General features: G+C 44.1%; 1 protein-coding gene across 5 annotated transcripts in view; it reads left to right on the plus strand.

Moving 5' to 3' along the window:
• The window catches only part of MYO18B (myosin XVIIIB), a 191,943-nt gene that overhangs the window by 148,811 nt on the left and 20,917 nt on the right, over positions 1-22,215 (plus strand). For all 5 annotated transcript variants that reach the window (XM_074973149.1, XM_074973145.1, XM_074973146.1 and 2 more), the window contains exons 39-41: positions 9,999-10,132; positions 13,224-13,265; positions 14,341-14,502. In XM_074973149.1, coding sequence (XP_074829250.1) covers positions 9,999-10,132; positions 13,224-13,265; positions 14,341-14,502 — 338 coding nt within the window. The remainder of the gene's footprint in view (positions 1-9,998; positions 10,133-13,223; positions 13,266-14,340; positions 14,503-22,215) is intronic.

Here is a 22,215-nt window from a genome sequence, read left to right on the forward strand (position 1 = left end):
CACTGTGTTCACTGGCAGGAATGTTCTTGGAAAGAACATGTGTTTAAGTGAATATTGGAGACTGTGGAAAGCAAATTCTGAATTTGCAGTCTTTGCTAGTCACACCAGAAACCTGACTCTAAAAGTTATGCTCCTCCAGTGGGAGGAGCAGAAACAATACCATGTGACCTACGTATCCAATCAAACCTGAACATAGTTTGAATTTCAAATATGGAACATTTGCAGCGAACTGCCAACAGACAGTTGACTCCCCAAGAAGATTTTGTTGAAATAATTTCAGATGACCTTGAGAACGTCAGGTGCTCGTCGATAGGCCACGAACCATTAAATGTGGCAAATTGTATAAATTATCCACCGCGAACTATTCACTGTGCTCTGATCATGCTCTTCTTGTCATCCAACCCATTGCAGCTGAGGGCATGAGCAGTTCTCCCCCTTTTATTTGCAGATGCCTTGGTCACTGCTGGCCTTGCTTTGCCTTCCCATTTCCAACACATAGAGGAGATTCTGCTCAGCTCTTGTCTTAGCTGGATTCAGTCGTGATTGCAAAAAGAAACCCAAAGCACAAAGCACCTTCATTTGGCCAAGTCAGAAGCATGCTGTGTTCTAACAAATTGCACAGCCTGGAAAGAGGCTTATCACACAGCTTTAAATCATGTCGTCTTCTAGGCACTGGAGGTAATGCTGCATAATGTTATCAAACTCTAGAGCAAAAGCGCCAGATTCTGATCTCCATGACACCAGTAAAGGCAATGTAGTTACTGCTCTGGATTTACACTGGAGTAACTGAGAACAGAACCTGACCCACAATCAATAATTAAAGACTTCAAGAACCTCCAGCCTGGAAAGCGTTTGACACTGACAGTGTTTCAAGCATGTTATCAGGCATAACAAAACCCCATTGTCCTTGCATTCTCTCACTGCCTGTTGTACACAATGCACTTGTCTGTGACGTCACTGCTTGCTGCCGAATGGAAGGAAATCGCTGGTTGATCACTGGTTTGCTTTCACAGGTTTCCAGTGAAGCTAAACAGAGTGTGCTGCGTGACTTCCACTCATTGAACCTCACGTCCCTATTTTTTTTCTGGAGCATTCACAAAGCGGAAACAATATTTTTCCAGCCCAGCGTCTCTCTTTCTCTATGCCACGCTGGGAGATGCGTGGCGGATCAGTCTGGGAATCGCAGTGCCCACAAAGGACAATATGAAAGGGGACGTTCAAAGGAGTATTTGAGGCGAAGGGCGATCTCAGGGGAAAAGCATTGGGCTCATTTTCATAACTGAGCAGCATTGACAATTGCATTAGAAGGGCAGAGTTCCTTGCTTTGCTGATGACATATATTGCCAGAATTTTGATAATGTTTAATTAGATCAGCAGTAAATGGTCTTATATGAAATCTTATTTGGAAAATGTCACGGCTGGGAACTTTAAGCATGTGACAACAGTCACAGACCCACCAGAATGGAATGAATTGCAAAATTTTCTATACAGATTTTGAAGACAAGGTTTCCTCACTGAGACACACAGTTTTTTGCTACATATGGCTTTTGTTATACAATAACAATGGCAGCCTGAATTCTCTTCCCTGTTATCTTGGAAGACTTTAATTCATATTCCAAGTCGGGTAATATTAACCTCGGCTTTCTAAAATAAATGCTTTTGAACTATTGACTGTACAGTATTGTACAGGTTTTTTTTGACAGTGCTGTACATTAAGGCAATTTATCCACCCACGTAGTTGGTAGGAAAATCCAATTTGGGCCACTTTGCATAAATAGATGGTACATCTATCAAACAAAGTATATTTTAGCAGGAATTACAGTAATAATCGGGGTGATTTCCATAATTACAGGGTAAATACACATGAGATTAGTACAAACAGGAGACAGATTTTTAGAAAAGCTGCAAATATGGAACGGTTCCTGCATCCCTTTAGCATCTCCAGTCATCTATAGACTAACCCACTACAGGCCAGTGCCACCTTGTCAGTGAACACCCAGCATCTGTCCTGTGCTTTACTGCAACAATTCTGTCCTCCATACACCTTCAACAAACTCCTTCTCTTCGCTTCCCCTGTTAGCTCAGCCAGCTCCCCGGATCCATCGCCCTTTGCAATCCCAGCAGCCTTGCCTGCTTCCTGAGGTTCCAGTGGCCCTCTCCAACTAAACTGGTCACCCTTTAGCACCAGATAGGGTGCTGCATGGGACAGTTCTGTCCTGAATGAGAGGATGGACCAGACAGGAGCTGATTGGCCATCTCCCCTTCTAACCCTCTGTGAAGCGGGAAACACAGCCAAAGGCAGAAACAGCTAAGCTGATAACAAAACAACTGTCAAGCAGCAGAGCCTTGTTCGTCTTTGCCAGGGAGTGGCTGATCTGTGACTAGCCATTGGCTGGTTTCAGGAGTGTCTGGGCTCCGTGCGGCTGCACTGTCTGTTATCTACAGCTTCCTGTCGTGGCAGGGGATCGTCTTTGCTTTTGTTGGAAAGAGAGAGGGAGAGAGCGTTTCCCCTGGCAGGCATGGTGCGCTGATAGAGAAGGGCATGGGCATAACAATCCCACAGCTTGAATCCTTCCAACCCAGAGCCCCATGAGTTATTTCCTCGTGTCTGATAAGTGTGGTGATACACAATAGAGCAAATGGTCCTTTCAGCTGCGATATTCATTCTGTCTGTGCTCCTTGGTGTGACTTGAGGTGAATGAATTGCAACGCAAACCACTGGGGGTCATGCAGGCAGCGGGAGCGGCTGATTAGCGCAACACGCATGTGCTCTAAATAGCCCGGGGTTCTCAGCGTCTCCTCTTGGAGTTTTGGAATGGAGAGGGTTGATCAGTCTTCATCAGTCTTGCTTGCAGAACAGTAGGTGATAAGAGTTTCCAGCCTACATCACTCTGGAGAAGTGTTTCTCAACCAGGGCTACGCATACCCCTGGGTACTCAGAGGTCTGCCAGGGGGTACATCAACTCATCTCGATATTTGCCTTGTTTTACAACAGACCACATAAAACGCCCTAGCGAAGTCAGTACAAACTAAAATTTCATAGACAATGACTGGTTTACACTGCTCTATAGACTATACACTGAAATGTAAGTACAATATTTATATTCCAGTCGATTTATTTTATAACTATATGGTAAAAATGAGAAAGCAAGCCATTTTTCAGTAGCAGTGTGCTCTGACACTTCTGTATTTTTATGCTGATTTTGTAAGCAAGTAGTTTTTAAGTGAGGTGAAACTTGGGGGGTACACAAGACAAATCAGACTCCTGAAAGGGGTACAGTAGTCCGGAAAGGCTGACAGCCACGGCTCGGGAGGCCTCTGCCCTGTAAAGTGCTGTGCTGAATTACACTCAAGTCAAATTGTTCTTCAGATTGAGAATAGCACTTCCTACCTGAAAGCGCTACAGCAGTGCTTCTCCACCTCTTTACCATTGTGGTACCCATACTACCCGTATGGCCCTGAGGATGTCACGTGGGCCGCAGCTCTGTGCTGATCGGGCTGCAAGCGGCCTGCGGGCCGCAGGTCGAGAACCTCTGTGCCACAGGAACGTCCTGCAGGAGCACTGCCGTCTCACACTAGGACACGCTAGGACTGTGTGTGCATCGAAGTGAAGCGGCTGGGCCTGATGCGAGCAGATGGAACTGATCCTCCTGTCGGAGACCCTGGCCCGAAATCAGCCAGGAAACCTGGAGAAAGTGTCAGAGACATTGCCCACCCCTGGGGGTGTGTATTGGGGTGGAGTAAAGAGCTACAGGTGAGCGTAAGAGGGAGGGAACCGACAGCTCGACGAGAACAGCTGCCATGAGATTTCCCAAAGGAATGGGTGAAGGAGGTGCCCACACTAGGGCTGCCACCCAGAAAGGTAGAACAACAGCACCAGGCTCTGGCATCCTTCAGACTGATGCTCGGTCTGCCAGGCTTTATTTTTAAAATGAATTCACTGGAGATGGAAGGAGCTGGCCTGGCGGCCTGGGGAAGCAGAGAGGTGATCTATGCTTAGGACAGGTACCGCATGGGCCATGGCAGGGCACACATTTTACCCTGCTCGCCGATGAGCCCTGGAGACAGTGACTGCCGTCCATGTCCTCACTTGGCCTGTCTTCTGGGGGCCATTGTGCACCACCCCAATTCTATCCACACTGCACAGCCTCGCTTGCATCCTCTCTTTCGGCTTTGCACCCGATTTCTCACACGGCGTGCAGAGCTTTTACGGGCTGACAGGACAGTTTAAATACACTTGAATGGTGAGATACGTAAGAAAGAGACACCCCCGCACATGAGCTAGCCAAGCTGGCTGTGCTCCCTGACTGTTGGGGTACAGCTAAGGTCACCAGGAAGGGACGGCATGTTTTGCTGGGGGCAGCGTTAAGGTCACGGCGGAAAAACTGAGTGCCATGCTGAGAGCCTGGATGGGGTGTTTCAGAAGTAACTGGGTGCCCTGCATAACTGCTCAAGTTGTGCAGAAGAGAGGGCTGTTGTTGGGCTTTGTTGTCTGTTTGGTAAAATGCTCCGTGTCCCACACTGACCTCCTGCTGGTGGTATTTGTTCTGTCTCACCCACCTCTCTGACTGAGATGTTACAGGGGCAGCTTTCTCCCCACCCGTTTCTCTTAGATGCCATGCTGATAGGTGCTGTTAACCCACAGAGCGCTTGCTCCATGAAGAATGCAACAAGAACGAGTCATGCTGAGATGTGTCTGGAGGTGCAGAAAGGCCACAAGCAAAACACAGAATCAAAATGATGCTGGAGAAAGGAGGATGGTGTAGCTGTTTTACATCTCTCCGCTGGTGAGATCCAGCTTTGGGGCCAGCAGATCTGGCCCCAGGAGGATCACCCCTGCTGGCACAGAGGGTCCTAAGCTATCTCCTCTCCCTGCCAGAAGGGTCTGGGGATTTCCTAGTCTGCTGCCTGTGAGCTCCTCCTGGCTGCTGCTGCTCATCTCCTTGGATCTTTCTTCCTTTGTTTCATGACCATGAAGGATTTGTCAGAACAATATAAGTGGGTGCTCGCTGCATTTCTCAACAAACATGTTTCTAAGTTTCTTTGTGTTTCTTCTCAATAGGAAAGTCAGAACCTCTCTACAGTCCATTCTCAATGAGTATTTTAAAATTAATGGGGGTTAGTGTATTAAAAGGAAAATGCTTCTTGCATTTACATTCAAATTTGAAACATGATGTGTCAAAGGTGTCTTTCTAATTGCTACCTGAATAATGGTGTTCTGATGTTGGGAACTTTATTGTCAGTTTATGCAAAGAAGATAATTTTTGCATTTGAAATTTAATTATGTTGATATAATTATTCCTTTCCTCGAGAAAATTGTGTGGTACAGATATGCCATGTTTGAATTTAAGTAGAAGGGCAAAATAGGTACAATTGTTGCAGGCACCAATTATGTTGATAATAGCTGAAATCCCAATCATATGCTAATTGGAAAGCCCAATATATGCTATGAATAACAGTTTTAGGATAGCATCATCCATTTGTGGCTTAAGGAAAGATTGTCCTGCTTGAATCATCTGGAACTTGTTTCCTATAGAATGTACTTAACTCCATTCCTGTGGACTGGAGAGAGAAATTATGCCATAAATGTTGAGCTTTGACCTGCTAAACTAGGGCTACTCTCAAATCCACTCTGCAGACCTCTTATCCATCCAGATAACTTCCGTGCTCTGTGCATGGGACTCCCAAGGGTGCAGCTGGGGAGCAGAGTGTACACTAGAGACTCACCATGTGCAGTATACAGCATTTGGCTGTGTCTGCTTCTACCATAGCTTGTCTCTAAAAGCAAAGGTCTTGATTCTGGGCAATTGAAGGTAATGGGAGATTTGCTATTGACTTCAGTGAAGGATCAGGCCCTCAATGTATGTACAACATGGGATAAACTAACAACTTATTAACTTGTAGGATGGAAAGCTATGAGTGTTACAATCTCTGAAACCTTCCCCAATCCATCATGTCTTCTTTTACATGGTTTATTTACAAATTCAGCTGTATAAGGACGTGTGAATCAGTTGGGATAAAATAAGACCAAACCTAGACCTTTGCTCAACCCATAAACAGCAGATCTTCTGTTTATGCTTATTTGGTTATGTTCAAGCTGAGCCAATCATTTATTTGACAAATTTCTTCTTGTTTTCTGTTTACAAATTGCCTACTGACTGGTCATGAAATTCTCAAATTCCTTTGTTAATTCTTCAGAAAGTGCTGAATATTCTCAATTCATGCTGAGTGACAGGTTCCATAAATCATGTAGTATTGTTCTGTTCCCACCGCACATTTCTATAAGTTAATGTAAAATTCAGAGTTAACTTTCAGTGAAAGGTGGAGCATTCAGACTTAAAATTCACTTTTCACGTGGATTTGCACAAGTGAATTACTTGAAGGTTAATGAAGAGCGAACACAAATTTGCATGAAATTTTTTCGCAGTATTGGAAGAGTTCCAGTGCCTCTAATAATAACAATAACTTGACAGCTCTTGACTGTTAACCCATCTGTTTCAGGGACAACGGTATTGTTAAGCCCTGCTGCCAGCATTCGTTAGAAATCTCTGTTTTCCAGGCTACCATTAAATAACCACTCTGGCCAGAAGCTGCGAATAGAATCCCAAGCTCATCGATAGCATTAGCACGGCGGCAGTATAATGTATTAAGTCACCTGCTTAATACCATCCAATGTTAACCCCCACTCCCCACAAAATGATTGGTAACTTTGCACGTCTCTGGTGCCTTCGGCCACTGGCTCTCAGAGCTCTTTACTAACATGAATTCCTCCTCGCACAGCTCCTGCTTGGAAGGTGAATTCTATTGGCCTCTCTGGGTTTCCCCAACAGTAAAAGTGACCTTCCTAAAATCACCCCCAGAGCAAGGTCTGGCAAGGTGCTGAATCCTCCCCTTCCACTGAAGTCTCTGGGAGGGGAGTTCATTCAGCACTTTGTAGGATGAGGCCCAGAGTCCTTTAGAACCCAGGTCTCCAGCCCTGCAATGGAACCATTTGAACGTGCAGGCCTAAGATGTCAGAGGAAGGACCAATTTCAGCCCCACGTAGAGAGCCAGCGCAAGACCTAGGCACCACTTAAATTCTACCTCACCCACCAGGCAAGATTGTGTCCTAGTCCTACACAACCTTGCAGGGGACCCAAGGGGGCATAGAACCGATCGACTTTGTATGCAGCTCAGTAATGGGGTGGGAGAGGGGTAGAGCCATGGGTCTTCCCTCCTGTCTGCCAACCAGCAGAGCCAACCAGCTGCAAGGAGAGAGGTAAGCAGTACTCCAAAAAGGGTACAAAAACTTACTTCCCCCTCCTAGAGCCTGAGCTGAGCACGGGGGAGACTGTGACTTGGGGTGAGTTTTGTCCCACTACTTCTGCAAGGAACTGCCCCATCCCAGGCTGACCCAAGGTTCAGCCGACCTCTACAGCTCTGAGTGGGACTTATGCAGTCGCCTTGTGCTGGCCTTGGTATATGGATGAATTTCACTCAACGGTCTCACTTCCTTTCTGCGTGCCTCACTAGCATTGCTTTTAATGGGAACGGGGGGCCAGATCCCTGAGAAGCGGCACTGAAAACTGCAGCCTTCACGTTTTATAGACGCTCATATCAACATGTGAACCCAATGTAAAACAAGCTGATATACACGGCAGCTGCCCAAGGAGAGAGAGCGTCCTCACAATGCAAGCTGCCGAAATTACGTTATTTCTTAATATTTCACCTCTATAGAAGACTCCGGGGCCTTTCATTTTCACCAACTTGAGTAAGAAAGCAGCTGAATTCCCAGACAGGGAGAAGCAATTTCATCCCGCTGGGCTTGGGGGGAGCGCAGTCCCCCATCGGTATGTCAGGAAAATAATAGAATGCAGCAAAACCAGAACGCAGCCAGTGAACTACATGTAATCGAGTCGCATCTTCCTGGAGCTGAGGAGTTATTTTAATTAGGGCTGTTATCGGGATATCTGCGGGTTTGCTTTTCTATCAATAGGTTGTTTTACTGCTGGTTTTACATTTGCAAATAGCTGATTACAGACGTGGTCGCGAAAGCTCTGCATTTTCTCCCCGGGTGATTTAACACTTCACTGCCTGTCTTCCCAGGCTAGAGTCTTTTGCTTTTTTCATTAGGCTGCATCTCCCACCTCAGTTGTGTAGTGTCTGCTACTGTGTGGCCTACAACACCACAGGACGGGAGCAGAAAGCCATGTCCCGGAGCACTTTCCATACCCCGCTGACCTGCATCGGCACGAGGATGAACAAAATGACCTGCTATGTCCTTTCCCACTCTAACTCCTAGGCTGGGGAGTTCCCTGAAGGGAACCAGTCAGACATCCACTTACATTTCCCCCCAATAGATGGGGAATAAAAGGCCTGGAAACACTAGATTTGAAAAAGATCTGGGTGGCGTTAAAGTCCCTACAAGTATCGGAGCATTCCCAAAAGCAACTATGATTGTGTGCAGTCCAAACTCAGACATTTCTTTGCATGTTTTATGAACTGAAATGCTATTCCCCTCGGGGCTGCTCACCCTGTGATACCAAGGCTTTCATTATTTACTCTGACAGGCGGCTGACTCCTGCACTGAGGCCTGTCGCTGCCTGCACTACAAATCATCTCTCACCTTGTCACCACAAAGACGGCAATTTTACAGCTGGCACCTTCCATCAAGTTAAATTTGCAGCTCGCGCGCTCTGTCTCTGTCATGTGATGGTTTAGGAAAGCGGGCTGAAGAATGCCTTTCCAGCTGTGATCTGAAAAGACTCAAAAGCAAATTAAAACTGCAAAGTTAAGACTGCGAGTGGTTAAAGAGTGAAATTCCCCATGTGATGAGCGCCAGCTCAGGTGGCCATTATTGCAATTATGATGAGAAAATCTCAGCTGCGGCTTGTTGCTGATGTTGACGGTGAACAATAGAACCCAGGATTGCGACACTTTTCCAACCCGTGGTTTAAATTGAACTCCTGATTTTCTTATAAGCTGGCAATGTTTCGGAAAAGAGCTTCGTCTTTAAGCAGTTTGTACCATGTTATGTAAGTGGATAAGCAACCCAGAAATACACAAAAAATGTCCCTTTGGCTCCTGCACTCTCAGCAGGTCTGTTCCCAGATTAGTCTTATGAATGAGCTGCTTCCTTCCTCACCTCTCGCCTGGATAAAGCACAATTTAACTGAATCTTAAAACCTGAGCGTTAAGAGAGTTGTGGTGGAACCAAATCCAATGGGTCAAAGACTGAAAAGATGGGAAAGGCATCCTAGATCATGGACTCTACCCTCTGGCCAGATCAGTGTAACACCGCCATAAAGAGAGCGCGGGTACAACTGCCAGCTGCACCCAGGAGGTAGAGAGAATCCTGCATTTGTTTAATTTTATTTTGGGGGATAGAAATATGGTCAGTTAATGCAGTTCTAACGGCTGTTTCAGCAAAACCAGAAAAGAACATGAGGCCAAAACCCAAGTCAAAAGCCATCAGAGGACGTAGCTCTGTTAGCATTCAAAACAAGAGGAAATGTTCAGGAGTTTGGGGGTCTCCTTACAGGATTTGGGGTGCACTGTAACCTCTGCCATAACACCGCTGCTCTTGAAGGAAAGAGGAGATAGACTAATGGTTAAAATCATTAGACTCAGCAGATCTGGGTACAGTCCCCAGGTCTTCTACCGACTTCCTGAGTGACCTTGGGGAAGTCACTTCACCTCCCTGTGCCTCAGTTTCCCATCTGCACATCAGATACTAGTGCTTCCTTTCTTCCACCCTTTGTCTGGCTTATCTTGTCCATTCAGATGGTAAGCTCTTTGAGGCGGTGACAGTCTCTTATCATTTGTTTGCACCTGACTTAGCACAATAGGGCCATTATCTTGGTTGGCACCTCTAGGTGCTACTGGAATAATAACAAATACATTCTATAAGAAAATACATCATTTAAGTGAATTGTTACCCACCTCAGATATTTAGGTCCATGGCTGAATGTCTGCAACTTTCCTGAACAAAACCTAATCTTAACATATGTTTTTCCTAGGAGAAGCAGGTGGATGAGCTGTCTGCAGTGAGGCAGACCTTGCAAGCTGACCTGGAAACCTCGATCAGACGCATTGCGGATCTGCAGGTCGCCCTTGAAGAGGTGCAGTCCAGTGATGAAAGTGATACAGAAAGGTATCTAGACTAAAACCAAAGAAACAAGACAAAACAAAGAAGGCCAGGTTCATTCCTGGGGGAAGCATTCTACAGCCGGTGGAGATACACTAGCGACCACTGGGCCTGATGTCTCTAATTGTGACGGAAATAGTCTAGTCACAAAAATCATTGGTCCATTTTCTACGCTCATGTAAATCATCCCACTCAGCATAGTTTGTGAGTGCCACCTATTATGCAAAATTTTCTGTTAAAAAAAAAGAGACCATTTATCAATGAAAAAAGACTTTGGGTTCCAAAAATCCCTGTTCAGTTTTTCACCAGACGCATGGTTCCCCTCAGGGAGGGGATTCTAATCCCTTGTGTTTGGTGTCATAAATATAGCTGTGGGTTGTGTTTTTTCAGAACACGAGGGCCTGCTGCTCTGTGGCTCATAGCTCTTCACCTTGTGCAGTCATTTGAATCAGTGCAAAATAGGGGTTGAATGCTCCCAATGCAGCAGGGCCGTGTTTTAACACAAGTGGAAATGGCTACACAAGGTGCAGGGTAATGGGAAAACCAGGCCCTAATTTTGCCTTTGTCTTTCAGCCTTTTCCAAAAGAGCTGGTCGAGTTAGTGGATAACTTCCTTTTACTGTGTCACAGCTGAAGTGGATGTAGGCCAGGATTGAAGGGGGTTAAACTTAGTTTTAACTATTCAACACTGATATTTTTATCATTATGTGCTTAATTTTTAAAGTTTTCCTCCTGTTTGTTCATCAGATATTAAAGCCACTGGGAAAAGCATTTCCAGTCTCGGGTGGGATAATCGTTTTAGTGCCAGTGTCACAAAATGATCTCACTTTTCAGAAAAACGCATGTTCCGAGCAGAAGGCTCAGAAGTGCCAGTTGGAATTGAAATCTTTATTCTCCAACACATTTCACATTTCCTTCCTGCAGAGAAGTGCTTGTGACCTTGTGCTTTCAGACTGTTGGGCAAAATGAGTCCAGTGCAAGTCGAATTTACCACCTAAAACCCTTGACAATGAGCCTTTAAAAAGGCTGTCATCAGATAAATTTAAAAATATAATTCTCCTACAAATTAATTAAAATTAAAATTACAAGGCAAAATAATTCCAGCAGTAAATTTTGTGCTCAACAAAACAAGTGACCGAATAATCTCCAAATCAGGGGAATTTTCGCCAAAACCCATGATGCCCTGCTGTCTCTCCAGTGCTAATTGTCTAACTACTCTTCCCAGATCTGTTTTTGAGAGACCTGTTCTTACTCAGCTAAAGTCATTCTTTTCCCCATAGCTTTCACAGATACAGTCAAATATCTGAAATGTTAGTCTGAAACCTCCCTTCTATTACTCATCTTCAGACAACTCTTAAATATTTGTTCTTTAATGGTAAATCAATCCATTGCCATCTGTCTTTCTAACTGCTTTTTAGTCTCTTTGACTGCTTCGGAGTGTCTCTTTCCCAGACAGCCTCCAGACAAGGCCATTGCTCCTGCAGCAGCAGATCTAATAGGATGGTCTTCCTGAAAATAAATCTGCTTTGTCTCCTCCTGGCTCTCCTTGCAGTGAATACAGGGCTGCTCTCTCTTTGTAAGAGGAATTCTCCTGGAAAGCCTCAGTCTTAAAGGGGAACGCACTGGGCTACACCAGCCATAGCTGCTAATGTGAGAGAAGGATGTTTCCACAGATCATCTAATTATCAGACTTCTGACAACTAGATGCTCAATAAATTGAAGTTATTGATTTAAAAAACCAGACAGCCCTGTCACGTTTACTTGCCTTCAAAATCGAGGTTGGATGGGGAGAGAGAATCCGTTTTTGCAGTAGAGCTGGTTGAAAAATTTTGACAAGAAAAAATTTCTATTCAGTTGCCATTCCCCGTTTCTGGACTCGCTTCATTCTGATGACTGTTGTTCCCTCCTTTCCCTCATTGCTAAGAGGGCATTATGACAAAGAGAGAGAGGGGTTATATATACACACACGCACATACTCCATTCTTTGAAAAGATATACTTATTCAATATTATGTAAATATGATATATTTTAAAAGAATGGGGCATGTGTGTATATATACATATATTTTGACACCATTCTTTGAAAAGATGCAGTTCTTTCCCCAGTTATTAAATGGGGTAAAACAGGGTGAAACCCAAGAGCTCAGAAATGCTCTTTCTAATCAAAACTGATTTCAGATACAATTCATGCTTTACTTCGAGATGAGAAGTACTTCTCAGTAGGAACTCTCCACGCTGCTGTGCTGAGGAAAATGGTGTTCTGCCTTTTTACAGTTATTTACCCCTCCTCTACATCCATGGCTTCAGATTTTCTCATTTCCCTGCAGTCTTTAACTTCTAACCAGTGGATCCTAAAAACAAGCCCAACCTGTTACTAAGCTGAATTAGTAAATTCAGTCCTTCTGGATCTATAACAAACCAGGCTTATGATGCATTCCAGGGGGCTCAGATTTACAGCTGATCAATGCCTGATGATGTGTGTCACCTCTGACTTCAGTGGAGTTAATTCTGATGCACACAGGCGTGAGAAACAGCATCAAGCCACAAACATATTGCATTAAGTAAATCCTAGGAAAACCCATATGTTCTGATGCAGAAGAACTGCAAATAGCATTGTGGCTCACAGCAGGCATACCATGTGCTTGTCATATCAGTCCCTTTAGTCAGCCTACAGATCTGGGCTATGTGTTTGAGCATGTTACAGGATAGTTAGCCATCCAGCTGGGACAACTTGCATTACCATCAGTGGGCTCTGGACTGGCATACATCACTCTACCAATATACCACCCCCCAGTGTGCACAATGGTGGTGTGTGTGTGTGTGTGCGCGCGTGCACGCGTGTGTGCATGCACGCAGACCCATGTGCCTTTCTTCTCTGGTGTATCTGATTTTTAGGACATATTTTGGACAGAAAGAAAAACGCCCTGGTAGCTCTGCTCCTCCTTGTAATGACAGCTGGAGGAGAAAGTTGTGTTACAATGAATCTGAAATGTTTTTGATCTCCTCAAACAGAAGCTGATCCTCTGACTTCCACTGTGGTTTAGTAAAGACAGCACAATCCATCGCCAAGTGTAATGATCTTTTCTTCCTTCATTACAGTGTCCAGACAGCCCTGGAATCTGCCTGTTTAAGAAGAGATATGTAAGTGAACCCTAAGATTTGCTGGCTGGTTAAAGCTTTTCACCTTTTTTGTGATATTGACTCATAGCTGTCAAAATCTCGTTTGCCAAGGAGGTGTCAATACCTGTGAAAATGTGGCCGTGTTCCTATTAGATGTGCTTTGATTAGTATCAGATGGAATTTCAGATGTATTGCCTTTACATACGCTGCGGCTACATTGATCTTCCACATTGTCCCTAGATATTCTGCCTGTTAATTCAAGTTAGATGGTCTCAATTTTTTTTTCTTTGCCGGGTCTGATGTGAGAATATTAAACTGGCTTGTACTTTTAAAGGAAGTGAATGTCTTAAAGGGAATCAACCTATCACCATATCAGGAGTGGACACTAATGATAAATGAACACAAACCCCTAACATAGTGTGAAACCCTTTTGGAAGGTTTGTGCCCACCTCTGATACGGACCTGGAGGACTGGTTCAAATGTGTTTTACGATGAAAGCCACCATCCCAGAGCTGAAGATCCAGTGAACCAGATGGGGATTGTGTTTGCACACCACCAATCCAGGGTACAGAGCATTTCACCAGCATACGGAGAAACAGCCAGCTGAAGGGGCACTTGCATGCAAATCAGGATGCCTGGAAAAGTTTGTTCCATGTGCACTGCAAGCAGACTCTGAGCCAATCTGAGCTGACGATGTGAAAGACCAGAACAGATTCTGTCCTCTAAAGGTGTAAAAAAAAAAAAAAAAAAAGATTAGGGATGAAGGGACCAATACAGATCAAACAAAAGCTACTCCAAATTACCACCCTAAGAGAACCCATCTAGGTTTTAGTCATCTTTGCCCCGCTTCATTTTTCATGTGCATGGCTTGGTTTGACCTGGGTCTGGAGTACAAATTCTACCACACAGTCAGAGAGGCTGGCCATGTGGTTCTTTCAAGTCAAGGAACCTGCGAAGACAGGTGAGATAACCCAGTCAGGATAAAGTTTTCAAATACCCCATTTGCCAGCTTACCTCAGATTTCTTTGCTGTCTTTGGGGAACGAGGGCATGCCAGAGTGAATACAAAGTAAAATGGTGGTGTGTTCTGCTTACAGGGACAATCAGTCTAGCTTAGGCTCCACTCTAAGTCTGGAGCCAGAAGAAAGCATCAAATCCTGGATGGGGTCTTCAGTGGGCTGGTCATCACCTTCAGTTCCCAGTGTGGCTGGAAGTCTCTCAAGGCAATCCCTGGACAGCCACAGCACCCTGAGCCTGAGGTAAGAGCTGTCCAGAACTTTCTTAGACTAAAAAAACATCTGTGGTAATGGATGGTATGTGCTGCAGGTCGAGTTGTGAGAAACAGAGAGCTCACACCAAACATATCCTCTGTAGAAACTTTAAACAGTAAATGCCAAGTGCAACACACAGCAGGATGTATAGGGCAGAGGAGCCAAGAAAACATAGCCTTCCTAGGGCCTTCAGGAGCTACTTTTTAAAAAAAAAAGCCATCCAGATTTCTGATTATGTGTGCTTTTAAACTTGGCAGATTGCAACAAGACAGCAAGGCACTATTAGGCTAATGGTATTTTAAAGGTACAGTATTTCCTGTGTAAAGCTGCATTTCTGCATCTTTCCCTCTTTAGAATTATAAAAGAGGCAGGTACAAAGCCAAACCATGTCACCAGCCAACATCAGCTCTTCCACACCAGTACCCCTTCACTTGACCAGACCTCTAAAGCAATGACATTTAGTTGTGACATTGGTTACTATCTGATGTCTATTTCTGATGATTGTTCATTGCCCTTTTAAATATAAGGGACTGCATTCAGCTGGGTAAGAACTACTGACTGGTGAACATTAAAAAGCTTTGGACTTTGTGTTCGGATCAATATCCAGAACTTTGAGTCACAATAAGTTTGGGAAAACGGAAGAATAGTATTCAGAGTTCCCCGTTTCATGCAGTCTTAGTCACATCTTTATCTTTAGTACTCCCTTCATTACTGCTGTATCATGTTAGGACAGTGGCTCTCAGCCTTTCCAGACTGCGGTACCCTTTCAGGAGTCAGATTTGTCTTGTGTACCCCCAAGTTTCACATCACTTAAAAACTACTTGCTTATAAAATCAGACATAAAAAATACAAAAGCATCAGAATACACTATTGCTGAAAAATTGCGTATGCTCTCATTTTTACCATATAATTATAAAATAAATCGATTAGAATATAAATATTGTACTTACATTTCAGTGGATAGTATATACAGCAGCATAAATCAGTCATTGTCTGTAGGAAATTTTAGTTTGTACTGACTTCACTAGTGCTTTTTATGTAGCCTGTTGTAAAACTAGGGAAATATCTAGATGAGTTGGTGTACCCCGGGAAGACCTCTGAGAACCACTGTGTTAGGAAGTACTCCATGAATTCTCTAAATTTATGCTCCTATTGCAATTGGTAGCTGCCTTAGCACTATTAGCAATGGGAATGTTATGCAGAGCAACAGAAAATGGTGATGTTAAAGAGAGACAGTAGCAGATACTGAATGAATTGGAAAACCATGAACTAACATGAGAGGATTTCACATTACTTGTATTGGACACTGTAATACCCACACCTAGATGTTCTCAGATGTATTTACAGTAACTGTGTGGCTACTCTCCTTCAAGGAAGTAGTGGAATCATGGGGTGAAATCCTGGTCTCATTGAGGTTAATGGGACTTTTGCCACTGACTTCAGTGGGGTCAGGATTTCACCCATAGCACCTGTGTTCAGAAGCTTGGTGCAGGTGGAGATTGTGGCACGAAGGAAATGTGTGTGAATCATTGGATGGGCAGGCCATTTTTGGTCAGATCACCGAGCACGTCACAATACTACTGATCCATTCCACAAAAGGGAAAATAGGAATTGTGGCCTACAGCACACACCAAACTGCATTTTTTAATTTAGACTTCCTCCACGGTGCATTTCACCTCGTACCTGAGCACTTCACCAGCGTGCCAGGGAGGGGAATATTATTGTCTCTGTTTTACAGATGCAGAACTGGGGCACAGAGAGTCTAAGTGATTTATCCAGCTCTCCTGAATCCCAGTCTACTGCTTTAACCACAAGATCTTTCTTCTACTCTTGAAGGAGTTCAGTGGCTGTTTGACAGCCCTTGCAATGTAGGGCATGCTTATTCCAAGCCCTTTCATTGTGGATACTTGGTCAGATTTGCAGCGGAATGAAGTCGGCAATGGAAACCATATCTGGCAGCTGCCACTGAAATTTCTCTCTGTTTGACAGGACAAGGTAGGCTACATGGACATCTCTCAGTGTCACAGACCATGTATGCTTTGCTGGATGCTAATGAGGGGGGGCGCTGCCAAGCTCAGACTACTGCTGTACCTTCTGTCAATGCAAAATATCTGTCAAGTGTGTACAGACAGAACGGGCCCCATAGGAGAATATAGGAAGGAAAACTCAAAATCAAAAGTGCCACTCTGTTCTCAGTGTGGATTGTTAGGTCTGGACTGGAGTGTGGTGCAGACACCGAATAGAATACATGGGATGAACCAGCTGTCTAAAAAGACAAATGTTATCTGTAGCTGGAAGGTAAATCCATGTCACGGACAGGCTTAATATTGCAGCAAGCCATGCAGCTCCAGAAGTTGTATCCATAATAGTGTCCCAGCGCTTGTGATAAACAAACGAACAAGACAGACTTTGAGCAAGAACCACGGAAATGTCTACCACGGCTTTTTTAAACCACATTTTGGAACAAGCAAGCTATTGCTTTTCTTCTTTGAGAAAACTGTAAAAGTTCTACTGAGTAACAGAGAAGAACAAATAGTAAATACATGGTTTTGTTACTGGATCTGGCAGAGGTCCATTTAATTGTTTCCTACTGGGCTTTTTCCTCTAGGTCTCACAAATAGTGGTAGCTGTCTATTGTCTCGTACGGGGCTTAGTGAACAATAGAAGAGCTAGAAGAAGAAGAGACGTTGTGATCACGCTTGTTGCAACCTTGGAGGAAGAAGCATGATATCTTCTAGAGAAGTTGCCGCCGCTTCTGTGGCTGATCTCAGCCCTGGCTTCACATGAGCACCCATACTCAGGAGCCCCTGCACCTTCTGTTTGGCTGCAAGCTGCCTATTCTGATGGAGTGGATATTGCCTCTGACTGACACAATCATGCCACTGAAGCTCAGCGGAGCTCGAGGCTCTCAGAGCAGGCGCACACTGAAGACACCTGGCCCAGACTCTGATATTCTGGTGACACCAACACGTTCTGCAGTCCCCTAAAGAGCTGGTTCAGGTCTAACATTCTGCACCTGTTGGGAAGTGTGCAGCAGCCATTCACAATTTGCTTCAGGAACAGCTTGTTGTTTGTGGAGGCATCAGGGATGGCGATATAGCCACAGCTGTGAAGCAAGGAGTAGGGAGAGATGCTTGGGTCTCTGTCTGCGATTCAGACTAGTGCTGTGATGCCAGTGGCTTGTGTTTCGCCTTTAGCAATCATATGCCTTGTCAAAAGCTTTAGCCACAACTGGAGACACATGCAAACTCACCCATCTAGGCAGAGAAAAATGACACACTGAATTATGTGCCATTGTACATGCAGTTATGGTCTGCATGACTCCATCTACGCCCCCTTTGGCGGTGGGAAAGTAAAAGGCTTAGGGTCAGAGTGCTGTCTACTGCTGCTCCCAGAGACTCTAATGCCTGTTCCCACCATTTAATGGAGAGAAAAGAGGGAATGAACAGCTCCTTCCATCTCACAACTGCTTCGACCGACATGTCACAAGAGCTGCCTACCAGACCTTTTCCTGAGCAATGAACCAATATCTCAGCCAGAACCACTGTCGCCCATTTGGTGTGGACACTGGAGGGCAAACGCTCGGGAGATGTGATTCTAATCTGAATGCAAAAGCAACTGCAGGTCCAAGTAAGAACCGAAACATAACTGCTGCAGGTGGCTTCTTGCATGTTGATTGTCATTCAGTAATAAAACCGCACCAATGATTACTGGGCGCCATGATTGCCTTTTGAATCAGTCCCAATCACCACAGGTGGTGACATCTACTGGTTTCATGTTTACTTTTCTTTCAAGCCAGTGTATTTTTAAAACAGTAGGGGGAAAAATCAATTTGCAAACATTGCTGATGGATTCATCAAAGTGGCTTATCTGGCGAAGATATTTTATTACATTTTCAATACTTGCTGTCTAATTAAAATATAATTAAAATATACACAATTTCATGTTTTGTTCAGTTTGCATAACACACCAACTAATGAACTATTTTAGTCTGCTAAACTGCTCAGAAGCAGCCTTCAGCGAGCACTCTTGGAAAGTTTTTTCCAATCTTGTCTAGTTTGCAAGTACATGGAGGGGAACAGAGGAGACACCTGTAGTTATTATTACACATGAATGTTAAAAATGGGGAGTTATCACACAATGGCCAAAGAGTACCAAAGATTACGAAGAATGTCTTATCAAGTATGCATTTTACGAATATGTCTTGGTTTGACCGATCGCACCATCATTTAAGGTAGCTGCCATTTTATAGACTGAAGAGTAGAGAAAAGAGGTGGAGATAGGAAAGTTACATTGTGGAGCATAATTGAGAGGTTAATACTGTCGTGTCATTAATTTTAATACATTATTTAAAACCTCTGTAGAAAAGTGACTGCCTATTCAGGTCAGGTACTATACAGTCATTGGCCCAGAGATGTTTCAGGCTACATTCTTTTCAACGTGTGGAGAAGGAAGCTCAGTGGGGGAGCATGGTATTTAAGGTCAAACCATCAAATCAAAGGAGGTAGTCGGTTCCAAACCAGGATCAGTGGAATGTTAGATGAAAGCCGCTACTTCAAAACCACACTTCAAGCAGGATAATATTCCTTGATGTATTCTCTAGAGATGATTTAAAGAGATAATGCAGTCTCTCTGTGGATTTGTATGCCATACGCTCACACGTTTACCACTGAGGGAAGATTTTATATTAAGGTGTATAAATGCATGACATGTTAATTTTTGAAGAAAATGTTAACAAGCTGTAAGCAAGTTGGACAATGGCATATATAAGCAGCCAGACAGGTAGATACTTAATGTGGCTCAGCTTGGGTCACAGCTGTGAGGGACTAGAAACCGAGGAAATTAGCCCCGAGAGAGGGTCAGAACATAAAACACACACAAAACGACATTAGCACAGAGGCCAAGTGTGCAGCCTTTGCTTGCAGGGATAGCATTTGTTCCTGAGAACAGGCCAGCTGAAACCAGAGAGAATCCTGACATGAGGAAATGCTACTCTGCATGAGGAAGGGTTCAGAACTGGGCACGTAAGTGCTAAGGATTTGACTGAAACCCTCCAAATAGACCTGGAAATGAAGACACAAGGCGGGCATCTTATTTGAAATTCTGCCCTGGTATTATGGGGATCTTCAGACAGACAGTGACTCTACATCCCAGATGTGAAGCACTTACATGGGCTGGATTTTCAGAAGTCCTCAAATCAAGGTCCGTGTCATCGTTCTGCCAGGAGCCCTGTGTGGAAGAAGGTACATAGCTCCATTGGCCAGGGGCTGTGCAGGGAAGGGAATCTCTCCATTGTCCCACTATTTATTTGCAGTAGCAAATAAACTACTCCTCTCCCCAGATCAGCTGCACCAGCCAAGTCTCTGCCCACTCGCCACCCACCTGCTTTCTCCAGCATACCCCGAACCAAGGCCAGGGAGGCTATACAGGAACATAAGAGGTTTATGTGTGTGGTGGGGCAAGAGGGGAAGTTACCCCCTTGCACGTCTCATGCCCACACAATCCATGGCACAATCTAGCTCCAAGTCATTTTTGCTTGTATTGTGCACATATCTTTTTCGTTTCTGTATACAAAATTCCTGACTTTCAGACTGCAGTCCTTGCAAAGTGGGGTTTAGTGCCTACCTGATGTATAGTCACCCTGTAATGTGTGCAGTCAGATTCTGATTTGTAGCTACACTGAATTTATGTGATTTTTCAAGATTAATACTAGGGTCTTCCTTATAATGTTAAACACTCCATTCTTATTGTGCAGCGGTCTGAGCCCTGTGAAGTCAGGTTTACAAGGTAAAATAAATACAAACCAGAATTAATTTGCTGAAGAGCAAGTCCCCACGCAGCTACTATTCTAAATACCTTTTGTTGTAGTTTGAAAATGCCTTTCGGAGCCTTGTCTGTTGCTGGTACGAAATGGAATTTAAAACCAATAAAAGCAATGGTTAGACTTAGGCATAGGTAATTGAGACAAGTCCTTCGTCAGAGAGCAGAGCATCCTTAGTGTGCAGAATTCTACTCTAGCATTGCATTTAGGAATGCTTTTATCTTAATTCCTATGGTTGTCTTAGGTCTTTGGTCCAAATTACTTAGGCGTAACTGTAAGTGAATGGCAATAAATCAGAAATTATGGATTAAGCTACATCATTGAGATGAACTGTGCTGGATTTATAATAAATAGGCAGCATTGTAGACTGTGGGCAGCACAGTATTTATCTCTATAAGGAGATAAATAAAAGCCACCTATTGGTCCAGTCATGGCCTAATTTCAGAACCATCCTTTGCATTCAGGCTGGAAGAGATGTCACAATCTAGAGTCGTTCTCAAGTCTATGGAATGGCAAATTCCAAATCCTAACCTTATAACTGAAAATGGCCTCAAATAATCTAAGACTGAAGTACTAGGCAGGAAGCTGTATCAAATGAAAACAAACGGAAGATAATGAATCTAGTTAGTTAATGAGAAAAAGCCTATGTGTCTTGTATCAGTTGATCTCAGTTTTATTAAGATTTCGCTTACACAAACCCCCAGTAATGAGAAACAAATCTACCTAGCTTTCACTTCTTGCTAATATATGTGGGATAGTTTTCCTTTCCTGAGCTAGCAGCTGCCAAAAGGGAGTGATATAAGGCTATTATATTCAGCCCAGTGTACAGAGATCAGGAATTTGATTAACTTTTTCTGTAATTCTCTGATATTAAGTATTTGGACAAAAATGGCTGTCAACTCTGAATCCCAGTAAATAAGAGACATCACGCAGTCAGAATAAAATGTCAACTTTTTATTAGAAAGTGAATTCAAAACTATATGAATTTACTGCATCCTTGGGTAACAAGGTTGAAATTGCTGAATTACAGAGCTGCTAAGCGCAGTATGCAGGAGATAGGGGACTATTCAGGGGGCCTTCACTTGGAGGGATCAGTATCCAAACACTTCTGAACAGTCCCAGAGTGACTGGACACACATATAAAGATCATAACGGTTTTGGGTATTCGTCACATCCCTGCTAGACTTAGCTTATACTATAGCAGTCATCTCTTACATGCTGGGTTCTGTGCAGATACTCTTCTGTGGGATGAAGGGTCTGTCCTTCCTCTAGGCCCATTGATATGGTAACAAGCCCACTGCACCCTACAAACTTCATGGTTCTCACAATGATGCATACTTGAAGCTTCATGGCGATGGTGGAGACAGAACCTTGACTGTCCTGCTGCAAAAGGAGCAGCTCCATTAGCTGTTACTAGCGTGCGGCCAGGGATGTGTGGTTCTAGGTTCATGTAGCAGAGGGCAGCTCATTGCAATATTACTATAGACTCTTCCAAGAGGAGTGATGACAAAATGGCACACTGTTTACATTTGTCTACAGTGGTAATTTTGGCTCGATTGGCATCTGTGCTGATAACCTGGTAGTAAATATTTACGTTGCTCAAGCTTTCAGTGTCTCTCTGCAAGTGCCAAAGATGAGTGCCGTCCAGCACTGGTGATTGTGGAATCTTCAAAGACTTTCTGCAGACCTTGTTACAACGGGTGAGTGAAGCTACCTTCAGGAGCGAAGGGGAGGAGTAAGAGACACAGCTTCACTCAATCTCTTTTCATGCCATAGGACAATGAAGAATGAGAGCTACTTGCTCTGGTCCCTCTGTTGCTAGTCTTCCTGCAGGGTCTTGTTTGGAAGCTGTCAGTTGCCTCTCTTGAAGCTGAGTGCCC

This window comes from Natator depressus, chromosome 15, assembly GCF_965152275.1.
Source record: "Natator depressus isolate rNatDep1 chromosome 15, rNatDep2.hap1, whole genome shotgun sequence".
NCBI classification, from domain to species: Eukaryota; Metazoa; Chordata; order Testudines; family Cheloniidae; genus Natator; species Natator depressus.